The 19,204-nt window shown below is 45.0% G+C and overlaps 1 protein-coding gene across 2 annotated transcripts in view; it reads right to left on the minus strand.

Annotated features, from left to right (window-relative positions):
- Positions 1-300: 300 nt before the first annotated feature.
- Positions 301-19,204, minus strand: part of MYO5B (myosin VB) — a 164,277-nt gene continuing 145,373 nt past the window's right edge. Inside the window, exons 24-40 of one of the 2 annotated variants that reach the window (XM_072133253.1) lie at positions 18,565-18,713; positions 17,010-17,129; positions 16,314-16,454; positions 15,118-15,171; positions 14,542-14,778; positions 13,154-13,242; positions 12,512-12,589; positions 10,074-10,272; positions 9,805-9,898; positions 8,853-8,996; positions 8,593-8,744; positions 7,747-7,836; positions 7,447-7,597; positions 6,566-6,854; positions 5,387-5,561; positions 4,015-4,095; positions 301-3,917 (exon numbers count right to left, since the gene is read on the minus strand). In XM_072133253.1, coding sequence (XP_071989354.1) covers positions 3,765-3,917; positions 4,015-4,095; positions 5,387-5,561; positions 6,566-6,854; positions 7,447-7,597; positions 7,747-7,836; positions 8,593-8,744; positions 8,853-8,996; positions 9,805-9,898; positions 10,074-10,272; positions 12,512-12,589; positions 13,154-13,242; positions 14,542-14,778; positions 15,118-15,171; positions 16,314-16,454; positions 17,010-17,129; positions 18,565-18,713 — 2,396 coding nt within the window. In that variant the 3' untranslated portion in view covers positions 301-3,764. The remainder of the gene's footprint in view (positions 3,918-4,014; positions 4,096-5,386; positions 5,562-6,565; positions 6,855-7,446; positions 7,598-7,746; positions 7,837-8,592; positions 8,745-8,852; positions 8,997-9,804; positions 9,899-10,073; positions 10,273-12,511; positions 12,590-13,153; positions 13,243-14,541; positions 14,779-15,117; positions 15,172-16,313; positions 16,455-17,009; positions 17,130-18,564; positions 18,714-19,204) is intronic. The other variant, XM_072133259.1, reaches the window with a different exon arrangement.

Raw genomic sequence — 19,204 nt, forward strand, 5'->3', positions numbered from 1 at the left:
CAGCATTCAGGAAAAGAGGGTAATAAGATGGGGGTGAGGGGCAACATATGTAATATAATGACCCCCTTCTCAGTATAGTAGTACATTGTGGCATTAACATCTAACAATCCCCCCTGATTGTGTCCCTGGCAATTAAACCCCAGAATTGTGACCCCCAAACTTGATCCCCCCCTATGATTGTGGTCCACACACTTAATGGATAATATAGGCTGAAATAATCTAGTGACATAGTTGGACACAGTGGAGCGGTTTCCTATAGGGCCCCATAGGTCCAAGCACATACAGGAATCACTCCGAGCCTTCTGCATAAAACATAGAGAATTTATTAGTCCTTGTTCACACTGTGCATTGGAGAAGACATTGGGACATTATATACATTTTCCATGTGTTGTGTATATTACAGTGCATTGTATATAGATGACACCTCCCCGGACACAAGACGGATTCATACAGTGACATCACGTGTGACATGTGACCCCAGCTCCTCGCTATGTGCCAGGTGTGACCATGGTCCTGGTGATTGGCCGCTCTTCCTGCAATGTTCCCATTATTTTAGGTGCAGGAAGCCACTTTTGTGCCCTTATTTAAGTGCAAATTCACCGACTACTAGAGCTGTGGCTGCTCCTCCTGTGGCACCAGGGTCAGTGGGCAGAGACTTATGCTGGCACAGTAGTGTGGCACTTGCTTACAACACCAATAAGAAGCTTAAAGGGGATGTCTGGGATGGAAAAGTTATATCCTGTAGGAGGGGAAGCCATAGCGTAAGAAATGTATATGTATTCATCTCTCTTCTCCTCTCTGTTCCAGCACCTCAGCTCCTGACCCTCTCTGTTCCAGCACCTCAGCTCCTGGCCCTCTCTGTTCCAGCACCTCAGCTCCTGGCCCTCTCTGTTCCAGCACCTCAGCTCCTGGCCCTCTCTGTTCCAGCACCTCAGCTCCTGGCCCTCTCTGTTCCAGCACCTCAGCTCCTGGCCCTCTCTGTTCCAGCACCTCAGCTCCTGGCCCTCTCTGTTCCAGCACCTCAGCTCCTGGCTCTCTCTGTTCCAGCACCTCAGCTCCTGGCCCTCTCTGTTCCAGCACCTCAGCTCCTGGCTCTCTCTGTTCCAGCACCTCAGCTCCTGGCCCTCTCTGTTCCAGCACCTCAGCTCCTGGCCCTCTCTGTTCCAGCACCTCAGCTCCTGGCCCTCTCTGTTCCAGCACCTCAGCTCCTGACCCTCTATGTTCCAGCACCTCAGCTCCTGGACCTCCCTATTCCAGCACCTCAGCTCCTGACCCTCTCTGTTCCAGCACCTCAGCTCCTGACTCCCCCTGTAAACATAAGCTGCAGCGGTGACTTCACACTGATGACACATGAGACCACCAGCCATAGATAAGCACCAGTGAGGCTTAAGTGGTCCCCTGGCACATTGTAGGCTCTGTATACTGGGACCAGAAGCTGCAGTGCTGGAATGAAGAAGAAAAAGGTAGTAAAAGTTAATTTTTTGATCCGACAGCCTCCCCTGGCGCTGTGCACTACATTTTTTTGATCAGCACAGAAAGGTGTAAGTGCATCTAAGGAATCACATTGGGAACAAGTAGTCACCTGTAGTAATACAATATCTGGGCTTTTATATAGTTTTTTTTGTATAATAATTAAAAAGTTATTCTAAACATTGATAAAAAAGTAAAATCACACGTCATAAATAGAATATACATCACCGCTATGAGGGGAGATCTGGGGGGCCGCTCAGGCGTGAAAGAAGGACTGGAGTGTTTGTAAAGGACTGAGGATGAATATCAGGACAGGAAGGGGAGTCCTGGCTGGGTCCAGGTGCAGTGTCAGGCTGGTACATCTCGTATCATTGTATGTTATTATGTACAGCACAGAGGAGACGGAGGGACCGTGTGTTACTAGAGATCTGCTCAGCGTCCGGGTGCGTCGCCCAGTTGTCACTTTTTTCTAACAATTTTTATTATTACTCATTAGGAGGAGAAGTCACCTGCCTTCCCATCCAACCTGATCCGGGATCTCTTACTAGGAGTCTCTACAAGGAGATAGCGCTGGGAGGAGGATGCTCCGGGTGGTAACGTGGCTCCAACCCGGTGTAGCCTGACCCTGAGGCAGTGTAACCCATGACTGCATACGGGAATTGTTTGTAGTCTGTAAATATGGAGACACAAAAGTCTGCTGACAAACTGTGTACTCCATATCGACGAACTTATATAAAACTACCATCACAATCCATCCTGATAAACCAGGGACATTACCCATAGATCCAGGCACCGGGACTGTGATATCTTCTTATATCTGTTATCCATGGCATCCTTCCTGCTAAAATCTACTTTTATAATTATGCTAATGAGCCTGAAGGGCTCTGGAAGGGGTGTTACCAGAGATCCCCTGTAATGTAGCTTCACAGGCTGTTACACTGTTCAGGAGCCTCTGTGCCCCTGGTTTATCTTGCTTGATTTTGATAGTAGATTTCCTTTAAAGGTGTAGAAATTTATAATGGGGTAAGTGTAAGGCTCTAATAGGGTCTCCCTGATCACTGTCGAGAGCTGCGGGTCACGCAACCCCTGGATAACAGCACTTTGGACTGTGATGTCCCATGTCCCACAGCCCTTACTGCATGCACTGACACCCCCTCCCATATCAGTGGTAGAAGGCCAGCAGGACACAGGATGATACAGGAAGTCCTGAGTCCTGCTACCCAGAAGTCATGTGACCCACAGCTCCCAGGGTATGTATAATATGGGTGGTCCTATTAGGGTCTTATACCCTAGTATCCACCAAAGGGTCTTTTCATACTAAGACGATCATAAAGCGACTTCCTTCTGGACCTTTAGTGATCAGTATCAGAACCCGCCGATCACTTCTTCCATTTCCCTGCAGCGCCACCACCAGAGATCAGGACTTACCTTCAAAATAAAAACCCATAATACACTAGAACATGGATTTTCTATACCGGACAAAAGCTCCAGAGGGTTTTGGGATATTGTCCCATAATCACACATAGGCAGAGACCACGGTATTTGGAAGAGTGCTGTGATCTCTTCACTGCTTACCAAACACAGCGCCATACATGGTATAGTGGCTGTGCCTGGTATTGCAGCTCAGCCCCATTCACTTGAATGAGACTGAACAGCACACAGGTCATGTGACTGACTTAAGTGATGTCTCTCTGTAGGGGTGCGATGGTGTCACCCATCTCATTCTGAGGAACTACCCCATCTATAAAACCCCTTCTAAGATCTCCTTGTGCTACATAATAATCTCCGCTCTTCTCCTTCCTTCACTGTTATCTGTTCATTCTAATACATGGTAATGGGATCTGACTACAAAGAGTTTAGTTTGTAGTCGGTTACCGTGGAGACCCACTTAAATAACCTCATTTCCACATTTCGGCCTCAAACAAAGTTTCACCGTGTGTCAAGTCCTATAAACGCGGAGACGTCGTCCATCTTCTTGTAGTCTCTGAGCCGCCGCCGCACAAGACAACAACTTCTTTGTGAGAATCACAGCGCGATGTAAACATTTTCTACAGGATTTTTTTTTCTTTTAAAAATAAAAATAATAATAATAAATTTTCTTTTTCGCAAAATGATAAAATAAGATCAGCTTCTGCGGAGACTCAGACATATGTTTCCCTTCCGATGCGGCCTCCCGGTCCTCAGATTTTGACGTATTTCTCTCTCTTTCTAAATATATTTATATATATATATTTTTTTTTCTTGGGTTAGAATTTTCATTAAAAAAAAAAAAAAAATTCATTGTCTTTTTTTTTTCAAACTTTGTTGAGGAAATTGAGGCGGAGGATGTCGGGAATGTGAACAGTGTCCAAGGTGATTAACGAAGGGTTAAAGGGGAATAAGACCGGGAACATGTACTTGGAGTCTAGTAGGAGCTGCGGAGGGTCTTTCCGGTCTTGTAACTGAGCCTGGGGGGGGGGGGGGGAAATTACATATTAATAAAAATTTCAAACTACTTTTCTCCTGTATAAAATCAGCAGCTATCAGCAATGAGAAGGTTCTCACCTGGATGCTCCTGATGAAAGCCACCGTCACACGTTCCTCAAACTCATTGACTGGCGTGTACAGGTTCAGGATCTTTACTATCTGTAAGAGGAAGGAAACATCATCATTACATTCTGCGCTGGATTGGGTTTTATAATTAAAGGGATTGTCCACTTTAAGCACATTACAGCAAATAATTGATATTGTTTTTGTAACGAAAAGTAATTAAATTTTCCATCAATTCTTTATGGTTTTCTAGATCTCTGCTTGCTGTCATGTAACAGGAAGCGTCATTGCTTACTTCCTGTAGCTAAACAACGGTCCATGGTCACGTGACGTCACACAGGTGCATGGCTCGTTACATCCTTGGTCATGTGATGTCATATAGGTGCACGGCTCGTTACATCCCTGGTCATGTGATGTCACACAGGTGCACGGCTCGTTATATCCCTGGTCATGTGAGATCACACAGGTGCATGGCTCGTTATATCCCTGGTCATGTGATGTCACACAGGTGCACGGCTCGTTATAACCCTGGTCATGTGACATCACACAGGTGCACGGCTCGTTATATCCCCGGTCATGTGATGTCACACAGGTGCACGGCTCGTCATATCCCTGGTCATGTGAGGTCACACAGGTGCACGGCTCGTTATATCCCTGGTCATGTAATGTCACACAGGTGCACGGCTCGTTACATCCTTGGTCATGTGATGTCACACAGGTGCACGGCTCGTCATATCCCTGGTCATGTGAGGTCACACAGGTGCACGGCTCGTTATATCCCTGGTCATGTAATGTCACACAGGTGCACGGCTCGTTACATCCCTGGTCATGTGATGTCACAGAGGTGCAAGGCTCGTTACATCCTTGGTCATGTGATGTCACACAGGTGCAAGGCTCGTTACATCCCTGGTCATGTGATGTCACACAGGTGCACGGCTCGTTATATCCCTGGTCATGTGATGTCACACAGGTGCAAGGCTCGTTACATCCCTGGTCATGTGATGTCACACAGGTGCACGGCTCGTTATATTCCTGGTCATGTGATGTCACACAGGTGCACGGCTCGTTATATCCCTGGTCATGCGATGTCACACAGGTGCACGGCTCGTTAGTATCACACAACTCCGTTTACGGTTTGTGCTCTTGTGTGACATCACATGACATGAAGTAAGCAATGACGCTTCCTATAGAATGACAGCAAGCAGAGATCTAGAAAATCATGAAGAATTGATACAGACTATAGATTGGAAAATGCTTCAGCTGTTCATTACAAAAACAATATCAATTATTTTTGGGAATGTGCTTGAAGTGGACAACCCCTTTAAGGACATACAGGTGATTACTGATCCTTGTATCACCCCAGGGCCCAGTATCTGCCCCTCCTCACCTGCTGCGTTGTTAGTGCGGTGCACAGGGAACAAATGGCCTCCGAGTCCTCCTGAGTTTTCTTCTTCAGCTGCAGGAGTTGTGCGGCCTGGATCAGCGGCTCCATGGTCTGGGCGGCGCCGCTGTTGTGCAGGTTCTTCCCTCGGAGCCATTCCTCCAGCTGACTGATGTTATACCTGCACGAGACAACAGGGGGCTGATAAGAGACCAACCATAAGCCGAGCATAGACCCAAATAATTCCTATCTTACAGACCACATCAGGCTTGTGGTTCTGTGAGCTACAGAACCGGAGATACAGGGAGTTAAAAGAAAATTTCGGCTTTGGATTTTTACTTGCAGATCAAATTTCCAACTAGGTATTTAGTAGTTTTCCTGTATCTCAGGTTCTGTAGCTTACAGATCCACAAGTCTCATATAAAAGATGAGAATCTTCTCTTTAATATCACACCAGAGTATATTTCTTGGTTCTATAGAACCCAAAAAAGGGGCATCTGAAATGACTCTCGCCCTGCAGCCTCTAAACTTGACTCATCTCTGGTAAAATATGACTCTTTTATGCTCATTGTCACATGACTTTTGATGTGATTTTTTTAAAATAGGTAAACTGGTGAGATTTTACATAAAAGAGGGAAGTCTAGGAAGGACATTTCATCCCATAGCTGAGGGGCTGGGAGTTTAATGGTCTAAAATATAGTGACAAGTTCCATTTCAATGTACTTTATTTATGATATAGTATGAGCTACATTGTTTAGCAAGGTAAGATTAGAAGCATGGATGGAAACTAATTTCCATATCCTTGTAAAATAAATGAAATTTATTATGAAATTTACGTAACTGCAATGGATTAGATCAGACGGGTGAGATGCACTTCAGTTATTAGCCACCAAGTGGCGCTGTTCTGTAAATTTACAAATATGATTTTCTGCAATATGTAGAAAAAAATGGGATTTGACCACGACGTGTGAATGGACCCTTGATGGCCTCGATGTAAAAGGGTCTCATAAGGTTGACTCATAATTTAGGGTGCACTCACAGAGGTGAGGTGTGAGGTCTGTCCGGCAGTTTTTATGCTGGGACTGGACACCTACATCATTTGCATAGGATAGGGAAATATATAGGATGTCAGAACTGTTATGGAGACCCCATACAAGACGATAGGACCCCTGGGGCGGCCCTCACCTGAGCTGCATGCCGGTGCTCCAGGAGCAGACGTCCTTCCGCAGCAGCAGGTTGTTCAGGGCCACCGCGTTGACCATGTAGAAGAGCTGCTTGAAGACTTGCTGTATGATCTCCGGGTCCAGGCCGTGGTCACACATGATGCTGTTGAATAAGTTCAGCTGACGGATCACAGCTTCCAGGCTGTACGAGTTGTCGCCGCCGTCCACCATGCTGGACGAGCGCTTCCGGTAACCAGTCGGCTTCACCCCGGACAGACCCTGGATGCTCTCGTTTTCCAACATGGCGGAAACTGAGGAGAAACGGAATAAGAAATGGACTGATTTCAATGCATCAAGAAAGAAGCGTCACTTGACCTCAAGGACACAGCAAGTTGTAGAGAAATAGCTTTATTATTTCTGTCCTTCACTGTGTTACTGAGAAACTCTGAGTTGAATCCGTATGCTAATGAGGCAGCTGGCGCACCCTGAGCGCTGCTAGTCCTGCCTAAATCACTTCTAACAAGACAAGTCTCCTGCTTATCTTATGGCAGTGATACAGGATGGAATAGCAGTGCTCCAAGTGATCAGGTCACAGGGGCGTAAATTGAGGTGGGTGCAGAGGGTGCGGTCACAAACGGGTCCAAGAGGCGTCACTTTCCCAATATGAGACTACTAGTACTATAAACCGTACATTATAATTGGGGGCCTCGAACATACTCTGCACTGGGGTCCATCATCTTCAAGTTACGCCACAGGATCAGGACACGCTCAGGGTGCACCAACTGCCTCATTAGCATATGGATGCAAATGGGAATTTCTCAGGAACGTCATAATGGACAAATCATAGAACACTTCTCTATATCATGAGGTCGGCTGCTTATAATGTGGTGGATGTGATCTTACCGATCATTGGCTGCAATAGGCCTTCAGCGATCTTTATGAGCTGCTGGTAGATCTGGATGGACAGATCGCTGAGGACCTGGCGATACTCCGTGAGGTCGAAGTTTCGGAGACAGTGCTCGTTCTGCTTGGACGAGTTGCTGGTCATAAAACCCTGGAAAAAAGAAAAACGGAATTAACATTTCCTTTAAAAATCTGATAACAATTTTTTTTAAATCTATGTTTGACCAAAGGCTTCATGGTAACCTCTGCTACCCCCCTTTAGAAATCTTGGGACCCCAAAAGCCAAAAGGGGCTACTTACCTCGTCCCCACTGTATTGCTTCAGACAGTGGAGGAGACGGCTGGAGTTTGACAGCCAGAAAGACGTCATCTGGAAGTCATCGTTGTGTTTCTGATAACAAAGAATGGAAACAATGTTACATAAGAATTGTCAGACGAGCTTCATGACAACCAGCAGAATTCTGAATGCAGCTCTGAAGAAAGGTGCAGGTTGTATGGGTGCGATAATTAAAGTACAGGCAGTCCCCGGGTTACATACAAGATAGGGCCCGGAGGTTTGTTCTTAAGTTGAATTTGTATGCAAGTCGAAACTGTATATTTTATAATTGTGGATACGGACAAAAATAAATTTTGGCCCAGTGACAATTGGAGTTTAAACATTTTTTGCTGTAATTGGACCAAAGATTATCAATAAAGCTTCATTACAGACACCTTACAGCTGATCATTGCAGTCTGGGACTATAGTAACATCCAGAGAGGTCACCAGAGGTCAGAGGGGTCTGTCTGTAACTATGGGTTGTCTGTAAGTCCTATGGGTTGTCTGTAACTATGGGTTGTCCTTAAGTAGGGGAACGCCTGTATTCAAAATATGGATGATCTATCCATAGGATATTAGATTGGTGAGAGTCCGACACCTTAAACAACCCACTGATCAGATGCACAAAGCAGCAATGTTGCTCCGGTGGGCTCTGATTTGCATGTCCATCAATAATATGGCTTTTTGCTTCTCAAGTGAAAGGGGCTGAGGTTTAATACCACTTACAGCCACTACGTTATGCATGGCGCTGTTCTGTTTCTTTTAACAGCAGATGTGCAAGTTCTCCACCAATTTGGTATTGGTGATACCACATACATCTTATGACTGTACCTTTAGCACTTTCTTGATGCCGTTGATGGTGGAGGTGAGGAGGGAGTGAACCTTCTGGTCGTCGTTAATGTAGTCGGCGTGTCTGATACACATGAAGAGGATGTACGCGGGCAGACACGGCACACTTGTAGATATCAACTGCGGCTTCAGATCTAAAAAAAGAGACAGTGACACCATCATCAGACAGATCCACGTATCTCAGCTTCATCCTGGAATTTCTCGGGATTGTGGAGCTGTTCTGTTCTAGAAAGTTTCCGGACCTAGGATGAGGTTCCTGATCAGCATCGGCTCGTCCTCCTTGTAAAACTCCAACATTCCTTGGAAATCCTTCTCGATGCGCTGCACCGTCACCTGCCTGCTCAGCTCCGACTGCCGCCTCTCCGGCTGAATGATGTCCACCGATCCTGCAGACGGGACACAGGATTTGTACATTTCACATGGTTCTCGTGCAAAATACATCTTCAAACCCGAAATGTGTCTCCATAGTAACAGACTACAAGCAAAACTTGTGTAGTCTGATCCTGAAGTTATATTACTATCTATCTGTCCATCTGCTCACTAGTGTTTGGTAAAGTGCACTGGGTAGGTGAGAGATGGAGAGTTACACATGACAGCGAAATCATATTAGTCTGCATGTGCCCTGAATACGCAAAACGGAGATAAGTTTATATTAGATTAATTGAGAGCATATTATAGATCAGGTATTGTGTATGGGCAGCACGGTGGCTCAGTGGTTAGCATTACAGCGCTGGGGACCTAGGTTCAAGGGTCAACATCTGCAAACAGTTTGTATGTTCTCCCTGTGTTTGTGTGGATTTCCTCCAGGTCCTCCAGTTTCCTCCCACACTCCAAAACATGTAGGTAGGTTGATTAGATTGTGAGCCCCATTGGGGACAGGGACCAATTTGGAAAGCTCCGTGCAGCGCTGCGTAATCTGTGTGCGCTATATAAATAACGAACTTACGCAGCGCTGCACAAAGCATACCAAATCCCCATACTGTCCCCATGGGGCTCACAATCTAAACAACCTACCAGTATGTTTTGGAGTGTGGGAGGAAACCGGAGGACCCAGAGGAAACCCACGTAAACACGGAGAGAACATACAAACTCTTTGCAGATGTTGACTAGGGTGGGACTCTAACCCAGGACTCCAGTGCTGCAAGGCAGAAGTGCTACCCATTCAGCCACCGTGCTGCCCATATATAACGTTACCTTCAGATTCTTGCACTTTCTTCAGATAAAGCTTCAGTTGTTTTTTCAGCTTCTTCTCGTTCTTCTCCGACTTCTCCAGCAGTTCCTTCAGGTCCTGAAGAGAGATGAGAGGATGTTACTTATTCCTCAGCTCTTATATAACCAACTGAGACTGGATAATCTGCGAGACAATACACTGGACCTCAAAAACTCTTTCCTTAAAGGGGTTGTCCCGTTTATTTACATTGATTGTTGTCTCCACTGAATTGCACACATACACAATCACTTACCAGATTCTCATTTGTGAGTCGCGTGATCTCGTGCTGCAGTCCGAATTCCACCTGTGCCTCGGGGGACAGCTGCATGGCCTGGAGCAGTACCTGCTGCTGTTTGTCCAGTTCTTCCTTCAGCGCTTCTATCTGATCGGACAGCGCCTCCACCTCATCGCCGTGCTGCTGGCTCTGAGCTTGGAGCTGGGCCTCCAGGAGCCTATGGGATGGACAACATATAATAAAAAACAATTATCCCATTGAAGTCTTTTTCTTATTACCCTATTACACCGTCACCCTGCCACTGATCTCTGCTGACCCCAACGTGATCAGTGTCTCGTTTTCCCCATATGGATGAAATGGTAGATAGCACAAACCTTAAGACCTTTATATCAACACTGGAACTGCCAAATATATCTTCACCTTCTGGATCATCATTGTACCTCACTCCAAACCCCAGACCTTATTGCCTTTGGGATCATTGATCCCATTTTCCCATGTCCAGCAATATCACTTTCCTTATATGAGCCACTCTAGTCCATGTAGCTGCCTGCATCTGTCAGCTCCCTCTTCTGTGCAGCCCCCTCTTCTGTGCAGCCCCTTCTTCTGTGCAGCCCCTTCTTCTGTGCAGCCCCTTCTTCTGTGCAGCCCCTTCTTCTGTGCAGCCCCTTCTTCTGTGCAGCCCCTTCTTCTGTGCAGCCCCTTCTTCTGTGCAGCCCCTCTTCTCTGCAGCCCCCTCTTCTCTGCAGCCCCCTCTTCTCTGCAGCCCCCTCTTCTCTGCAGCCACCTCTTCTCTGCAGCCACCTCTTCTCTGCAGCCACCTCTTCTCTGCAGCCACCTCTTCTCTGCAGCCACCTCTTCTCTGCAGCCACCTCTTCTCTGCAGCCACCTCTTCTCTGCAGCCCCCTCTTCTCTGCAGCTCCCTCTTCTCTCCAGCTCCCTCTTCTCTCCAGCTCCCTCTTCTCTGCAGCTCCCTCTTCTCTGCAGCTCCCTCTTCTCTGCAGCTCCCTCTTCTCTGCAGCTCCCTCTTCTCTGCAGCTCCCTCTTCTCTGCAGCTCCCTCTTCTCTGCAGCTCCCTCCTCCTCCATGCTGCCTTCAGCTGACAGGCTGGAGGGGGGCCATAATTGAAATGGCTATAATTTCTGCACTGTGGCACCTAGACACACTTCTGGTGTCGTTTTATAGAGGAGGATCTCCCATTTAATATCGGATCAGGATTTTGTTTCCAGGTGCCACACACACAAAGATATCGGCAGTTAAACTTACAGTTGCGGATGGGAGCTGTATATAAAAACTGACCAGAACTTTAACAATGTTTATTTCAGGGGAGACTCTCCTCTTTAAAATGACACCAGAACTGTATTTCTAGGGAGCAAGGTTCTGAAGAAATAGCCATGTGAAGTGTGCACGCATCCGACTAGGATTTATATTTCAACTTAACTCCAAAAATCATGCTAGGTCTTATTTTGGGGAAACGCTAGATCAATGTATGTACAGAGATAAATGTAGCATGACCTGCTGCACCATTCATATGGAAGCAATCCCAATCTGTGGACCCCACCACTCAGCAAGCCATGGATAGGCGATAACTTGCAACTCATTCTAACCCCGTTAGAGGTTATATGAATATAGTAAAATGACAACTACAAATCTACTTGGCATTTTAAGGGTTAGAATGTTGAGTTTTTTAAGGGTAAGTAACTGATATTTCAGATAATTTTTGATATTGTGCGTGGGGAGAGTGTTGTGAACATTTTTCTAATATACTTCATTAAGAAAATTTTGCTTAGTTTGTAAAGTAAAAAATTGCAATGTGCCCCTTAGTTACAATGTTACTTCTCTGTTGCTATGGTAAATCTGTCTACAGGATTCTAAACCAGGATTCTCTCCTTTCTTATTTGTTACGCAGCTGTGAGTGGTATCCCTTTCTCCTCTCTCCCTGGCTGTAGTATGCTATGAGCAGTATTTTCAAAGATCAAGCTGAAAGTGAAGGGGTTAATCCTCCCTTCTCAGAGCGGTTTAACCAAACACAGGAAGATTATATGTGAGCTGATGTATAGACTCCATAGACACACACTGTACAGGCTGGAATACGCATCATGGGAGGGAGGAGCTTAATTTTTTTTTCTTACAAACTAAGCAGAATTTGTTAATTAAGTATATTATAAAAAATCTTAAATAACGGTTACACCTTAAAGTAAAAAATGCTGGAAAAAATAAAATCGGGAACAAAAAAAAAATCTACAGCAAGTCCCACGTTTCCCATGCAGCCCAGTGACAGGTCCACACGGCTAAATCTTTACGGTAAAATTGGTATCCCTAATGGAAGATTGACAGGTGGAGCTTTTGTACTGGGGGTCAATGTAGAAAAGAGGCGAGAAACAGGACTGCCAAGGGAGGAAATGACAGGAGAAGAAGCAGTAAATGCAGTAAAGGAGAAGAAGGAGAAGACAGACAACCTGGCCACTTGCTTTAACCCTTGATAAGCCAGGCCCAGCTCCCCGTCTTCATTCAGATACCCCCAGTCCTCAGTCTTTCTGGAGAGAAAGGACAGAAAAAAAGGAAAAGAGAAAAGGATTGCAGAGAAAGACACAAACATAAAGAAAGATTCTGATGGTTGTCACAGCCCCTCCCATCAGAAGAGAAAACACTATAATATATATATATATATATATATATATATATATATATATATATATATATATATATATATATATAGGATATAGTAAATAATTTACCTTATTTGGGCTATAAGGCGCACCGGATTATAAGGCGCACCATCAATAAATGCCTGCTAAACCGTCTAGGTTCATATATAAGGCGCACCGGATTATAAGGCGCACCTGATTATAAGGGTGAATGACCAGCAGGTGGCAGACCTGTGCACAGTACAAGGCAGCTGTTGTCTGTAAGTACGGGATCATATATAAGGCGCACTGGACTATAAGGCGCACCTTTGATTTATGAGAAAATAAAAGGATTTTTGAGCGCCTATAGTCCGAAAAATATGGTACTTGTTGGATCAGATACATTTTTCTATATTTCCCCCCCCCCCCCCATGCTTTGACCCGCTCTGGGGGGTTTCTCATCTCCTGCTTTACCTATTTGTCTCGCAGACTCCGTGGTACGCCTCTATGGCATCATCTTGGTCCATCTCTTTGTTGCTGTTGGGCCAGTTTGCTTCTGAGTCCTGCATAAAACATATGTTACATTAATAAATTACATTTAACCATAGACATGAGACCTTTTGTAAACAAGAACATTTACAATCTTTTCTTATTACTATTCTTGCACTTTTCCTCTTTCTCCCCTCTGCACTATTGTGGGAAGACTTTAGGGCAAGGTCACATGATACATTTCCCCCATTGCTACCAGTCTGTCTCCTTCCTCCTCTGGCAGCTGTAAATGTAGACCTCAGTAAATTTCCTAGTCTGTCTCCTTTCCTTCCTGGAAGTTGTAAATTTAGTCTAGAGAAGGTCCCATTTTAGTTAAATCTTATTCAAACTGTATAATATATTCTCCAGTAAGCTCCTTAGTCTCCTTCCCCCTCTGGCAACTGCAAATTTAGTCCCCAGGAAGTTTAAACTTAGTCTCCTTTTCCTCTGGCACCTGCAAATGTAGTCAAATTAAGCTCTACAGTCAGTAAATAGGCAGGAGTAAATATAGTGGGAAGACTTTAAAGCTATGTCACATGATACATTTTTCTATTGTCACCAGTCAGTCTCCTTCGTTCTCTGGCAGCTGTAATTGTAGTCCTCGGTAAGTTATCTAGTCAGTCTCCTTTCCTTTCTGACAGCTGTAAATTTTAGTCACATCATTTGTAAACTGTATATTATATTCTCCAGTACGTTCCTTAGTCAGTCTCCTTCCCCATCTGGCAACAGCAAAAATAGCCCCCAGTAAGTTTAAAGTTAGTCTCCTTTCCTTCCTGGAAGCTCTAAATTTAGTCTAGAGAAGGTCCCATTTTAGTCATCTTCTATTTAAACTGTATATTATATTCTCCAGTAAGGTCCTTAGTCTCCTTCCCCCTCTGGCAACTGTAAATATAGTCCCCAGTAAGTTTAAACTTAGTCTCCTTTCCCTCTGGCAGTGCAAATATACTCACATTTAGTTCTGTAGTAAGTAAATAGGAAGTAGTAAATAGAGATGGCAACTTTTTTTTTGCTACTATAGACACTAAGCTCCTTCCCTGACAAGCAGGACAGGAAGCTATTTCTTTTGGCTGCCCTGCAGTAAACAGAAGCTCTGTGTGCAGTGACATGATTGTAGAAAGGGTGCCTGAGTGTGAGTGACCAAAAGCACTTGGCCTATTAGGTGGACATAGATGTTGCTATACTATGAGCAGCAGGTGGCGCCATACATGCTGTGTAAGTGAACACTACAGCTTCCAGAAGAGGAAGGAGACCGACTGGTGGCAATGGAAAAATGTATCCTACAAATATATTTACAGGTGGGACGCCAAGTCCTCATGTATGAAATATTTACTCACCGTGTTCTTTTCTGAATCTTTTTGCTGTGCTGAGTTTACGATCTGCGTCCTGAGGTTGAGAACTTCTTCCTTGCGCACCTCCAGCTCCTCCAGGGCGGACTTTAGCTGGTTCAGTAGGAGGGTGTAGCCGCTGGGTTCCTCGTCGGAGTCCGCATCACCGGCAGAATCGGCAATGGCTTTTCGCAGTTCGTTCAACTCGTTCTTCAGCTTCTTGTTTTCAGACTCCAGTTCTTGCCTCTGAAACAGTGGTGGGAGGAGGATCATTAGATGCCACCAGTCCTGGTCAGTGCTGGTGGATCCATAACACAAGGGCCCACACACACAGGACCCTTACTAGGTGACTGCTGATTGTACCTCATTCTACCAACAGGAGGCGCTAAGCAAATTCATCATTTTCATGCTTAAAGATGGACTAAGCCAATCACATACAAGTATCTCACGACTGCAGGGTCAGACTACGTAGAGAGTTTGTTGTCTGTTACCATAGAGACACAACCTTCTGCGTTGGTGATGTACTGTAGGTGGATGTAAAATAAAGTTTTCACATAAAGTTATACACAGTATCTGGTGCCTTACCTTCAGGTTGTTGTAGGCGATGTCTGTGTCACGGTCATTTGCTGTCTCGATGACCTGGAGACACAAGGGATAATACAGCGTAATACAGGCACATTAGTGGACAGGGATGATTGAGTCTTTAAAGCCTTACGTTACGTGAACTTTATCCCTTAAATTTTGGAAATTGTGTGGAAGTGTCTAGTAAATCGCACAATGCAGTCTTCAATTTACTTGGTCTTAAAGGTAACCTGTCACTTGAAACACTAACTAAACAGATCTTTGAAAGCTACTATTATACAGCAGTACAACTATCCCTATATTGTTCCTCCCCATGCCTGTAAAGTTCTACAGTCCGTTGCCTCAGCACCTATGTGCACAGCCACACCTACAGCTCATTCCTGCCTCACGCTGGATGTAGGGACTCGCTAAAAGAGAACTCCTGAGGGAGAAGGAATGATGGGCTCCATTTCTCTTCAGCGAGTCACACAGCCTCTCTGTTTCCTGAAGGGAGAGGTGAATGAGGTAGTAGACCCTAGTTGGCTCAGCAAAAGAGAAAGCCGGAAGAGTGACATGGATGAACTGGAAGAACATGAATAACCATAGATGTTGAGTAAACTTAACAAACAGACAGTGGAACTTTACAGGCATAAGGGGGAACAACATAGGGATAGTTGTCTTGCTGCTTAATAGCAGTTTTGAAAGATATGTTTAGTGTGTGGCTGCACCTGCTGTTAATAGAATTCAACTATTTGCTTTACAGCAACCACATGGCCCATAGGAATCTGTAGCCTGGAGATGAGTCATTGACTTAAAGGGGAGAGTGTTGTGGGCATGCTCTGTGCTTGTTGTGGGCATGCTCTGTGCTCTTTGTGCAGGAAGGGTGGGGGTGGGAGGTATGTGGGGCTGTGACAACACCAAACGTGAATAGTGGATCCTGTGTTATCTATATACAGGCATTAACTGCTAGTTTCATCTATACTGTGTTGATGATGATGATGAAAAGTGATCTTGACGGAACAAGAAGTGTGAAGCTCAGTGTTCTCGTTGTGAAGGGAGATGAATATTTGATTCTGCATTGTCTTTATTTAGGTATTAGCAGTCAGTGTAATCCTGCCTGTGATAATAAGGAGAAGACTACTGAGAAGTGATCTCTACAAAACAGGAAGTGTCAGGCTTTTGTAAGACTTGATATGGATTTCATCCTGCAATGCTGTTACCTGAGCCTTTTTATTTTCCTCTTGTTCTTTCTTGTCCAGTTGGTGCTGTAGCTTCTTCCTCTCCAGCTCCAGCTCTCTCACCCTCTTCTGGAGCTTCAGGAACAGAGTCATGTCCATGGCAGCCTTCTCCAGCCCGGCTTCCTGTTAGGAGTTTGTGAAGGAAACAATGTGATCACCATTTGGGGTGCACAAGGCCATGGCACCCCACAAGTAGACAATGAATCCTTGCAGAAGTTTTAATACCCCTGTAAACATAATGGGGCGGATTTACTTACCCGTGATCCCGCGGTGCGTTGTCCGATGAGGATTCGGGTCCAGCACGATTCACTAATATCATGCAGGTGTCCTCATGAGTTCCTGCAGGTGTTGCTTCTGCTCCGAGGTCCGGCGGAGTTCACCTGCATCTTCCTGGTGCATGCAAGTGCTGATCTTGCGATACAAATCCTTTTTTAAATTCCACGGTTTGTCCGAATCTGATGGGTTGTCCGACACCCGCCCCCACCCCTTTTCAGTTGCATGCAAGCCGGCGGCGATGCGCCAAAATCCGATCAGGCGCACCAAAATCCCGGGGCAATTCGGAGCAAAACGGAAATATTAGGGAAACCTGACGAAAGTGCGGCGTTCGGACGCTAAGTAAATGAGCCCCGATATTTTGGAACACGGACACCTATGTGGGTGATATTATCGTGCACTTACCTCCACCTCCATTATGGTGTCTTCTGTGTCTCCTATTTCAGAGGTGGATATTGAGGGGTAGTTGGAATCGGACTCCAGGCTGCTTTGGTTGGAGGGGTTTCTGCGATGTCCCGGTGTTTGCTATAATAGATGTCAGAAAATGAATTATATGAAATTTCTCACAAGGAGTCTACAGCAGGTCAGTCAGTGTTAAGGTCAAGGGAAGGAGAGGGGGCGCACCCTGTGACCCTGTGAGTTTGGATCAGATTCTAAACCCAACTCCATTACATGATTACCATGGACTGCAAGGAGCGGAGCCCCATGTTATGTCACTCCTAAGATACCTGTCCAGGATAGTTGTCATAGGTACCGTTATAACCTAAACTTTCTGCAATGTCGTTGCTTTCTTCCAAAAACAGCGCCACACCTGACCATGGCTCGTGCCGGTATTGCAGCTCAGCTGTATAGAAATGAATGGAGCGGAGATGCAATATCCTGCACTACCTACGGTCATGTGCAAAGCTGTTTTTGAAAGAAAGCAGACAAGTTTTTTTAAAAACCTAAACATCGCCTTTAAAGGACATCTACCACCAGGATAAGGGATAGTAAACCAAGCACACGGACATTCTAGTGTGTGCACCCTCTGGCAGAATCTGCTCTTCTTTTAGCTTTTTATGTCCTTGTTTTTTTTAAAAAATTTAAATTATGCAAATGAGCTTGAGGGGCTACGGGCTCCATAGATGTTAATTAAGCCCAGAGCCCTTCAGGCTTCTTTGCATAATTTTGAAAGCCTTCTTTTTGTAAAAACAAGGGCATAAAAAGCTTAAATAAGTGCAAATCCTGCCAGAGGGGTCACACACCAGTCAGTGTGCTTGGTTTACAATCCTTCATCCTGGTGGTAGATTTAGTTTAAAGGGAACCTGTCATCAGAAATTGACCTCATTAACCATTACCAGTGTGTTACGATGCAGATAAACAACTTCCAAGTATGTTTCATGGCCCAGCACAGTGGCATCATCCATAAAATCAACTTTGAAGTGAGATTGTAAATTAGTTGTATAAAGTCATGGAGGCAGAGAGCTCAACGCTGAAGTCAAGCTCTCCTCACTTGAGAATGAAGGAAATCTGGTTAGTGATGTGTCTGGATACAGGACGTGAGGAGAGCTTGACTTCAGTGTTAGGGTGATGCCACGTATGGCGTTTTGAACCCGTTTTTGGTCCGTTTTTAAGCATGCCTTTTTTGAAAACGCATCCGTTTTTGACAGGTTTTACCAATTATCTTAATTAAAAATGGTAAAAAAAGGATGCATTTTTTAATGCATGCGTTTTTTAACGGACTGCTTAAAAACGGACCAAAAACGCCATTAATGCTCTTAAACTTTCCGCCTCCTTGACTTTATACAACCAAATTACATGTCACTTCAAAGTTGATTTTTGGACGATGAAATAGACATGATCTAGAAGGAGTTCAGCTGCTTGATGACATACTAGTAGTGGTTTATTAGGACAATTTCTGCTGACAGGTTCCCTCTGAGTCCCTATACTGAACGTGTGCTATGGTTATGCCATTACTGACCTTGATGAGGGTGACCTCCTCCCGCAGGTTGTCATATCTCTGCTCCAGTCGTGTGTATTCCTTCACTAGGTTCTGGTGGCGGGCTCGCTCTTCTTCCAGGTCCTTGCGGATTTCCTGGTTTTCCTTGAGTGCGCTCTGGGTAAGCTCATCTTAAAAAGGAAGAAATTTCGATTTACAAAGAGTTCAATCAAGAGACTGAGGGCGCATTCACAAGTTGCGTTTAGACCTGCGTTTTCGTCGCGTGTGAAACGCATATACAACAGCTGAGGAGGGGTGATTTGCCTAATTATATCACTGTTAGCATTTCCGTTTACAAAACGCACCGTAAACACGATGTTAATGCATGTGTTAACACCGTGTTAATACATGTGTTAACATTGCGTTAACAAACGTAAACGGTATTGTAATCAGGCAAATCACCTCTCCTCAGCTGTTGTAATGCGTCTCAAACGCAATGAAAACACGACCAAAACGCAACGTGGGAACGCGCCCTCAGGGTAATGGACGCCTGGTATCTGCCCGTGTCCAATGCAGCACATAAAAAGCCATTAAAAGGTATCACAATCTCATTTGACCTATCAAAAGCAACAGGAATTTCAAAGCAGCACAGAATTAGCAAAATGAAATGAAACATTTACCA

The sequence above is a fragment of the Engystomops pustulosus genome, chromosome 1, assembly GCF_040894005.1.
Source record: "Engystomops pustulosus chromosome 1, aEngPut4.maternal, whole genome shotgun sequence".
Classification (NCBI taxonomy): domain Eukaryota; kingdom Metazoa; phylum Chordata; class Amphibia; order Anura; family Leptodactylidae; genus Engystomops; species Engystomops pustulosus.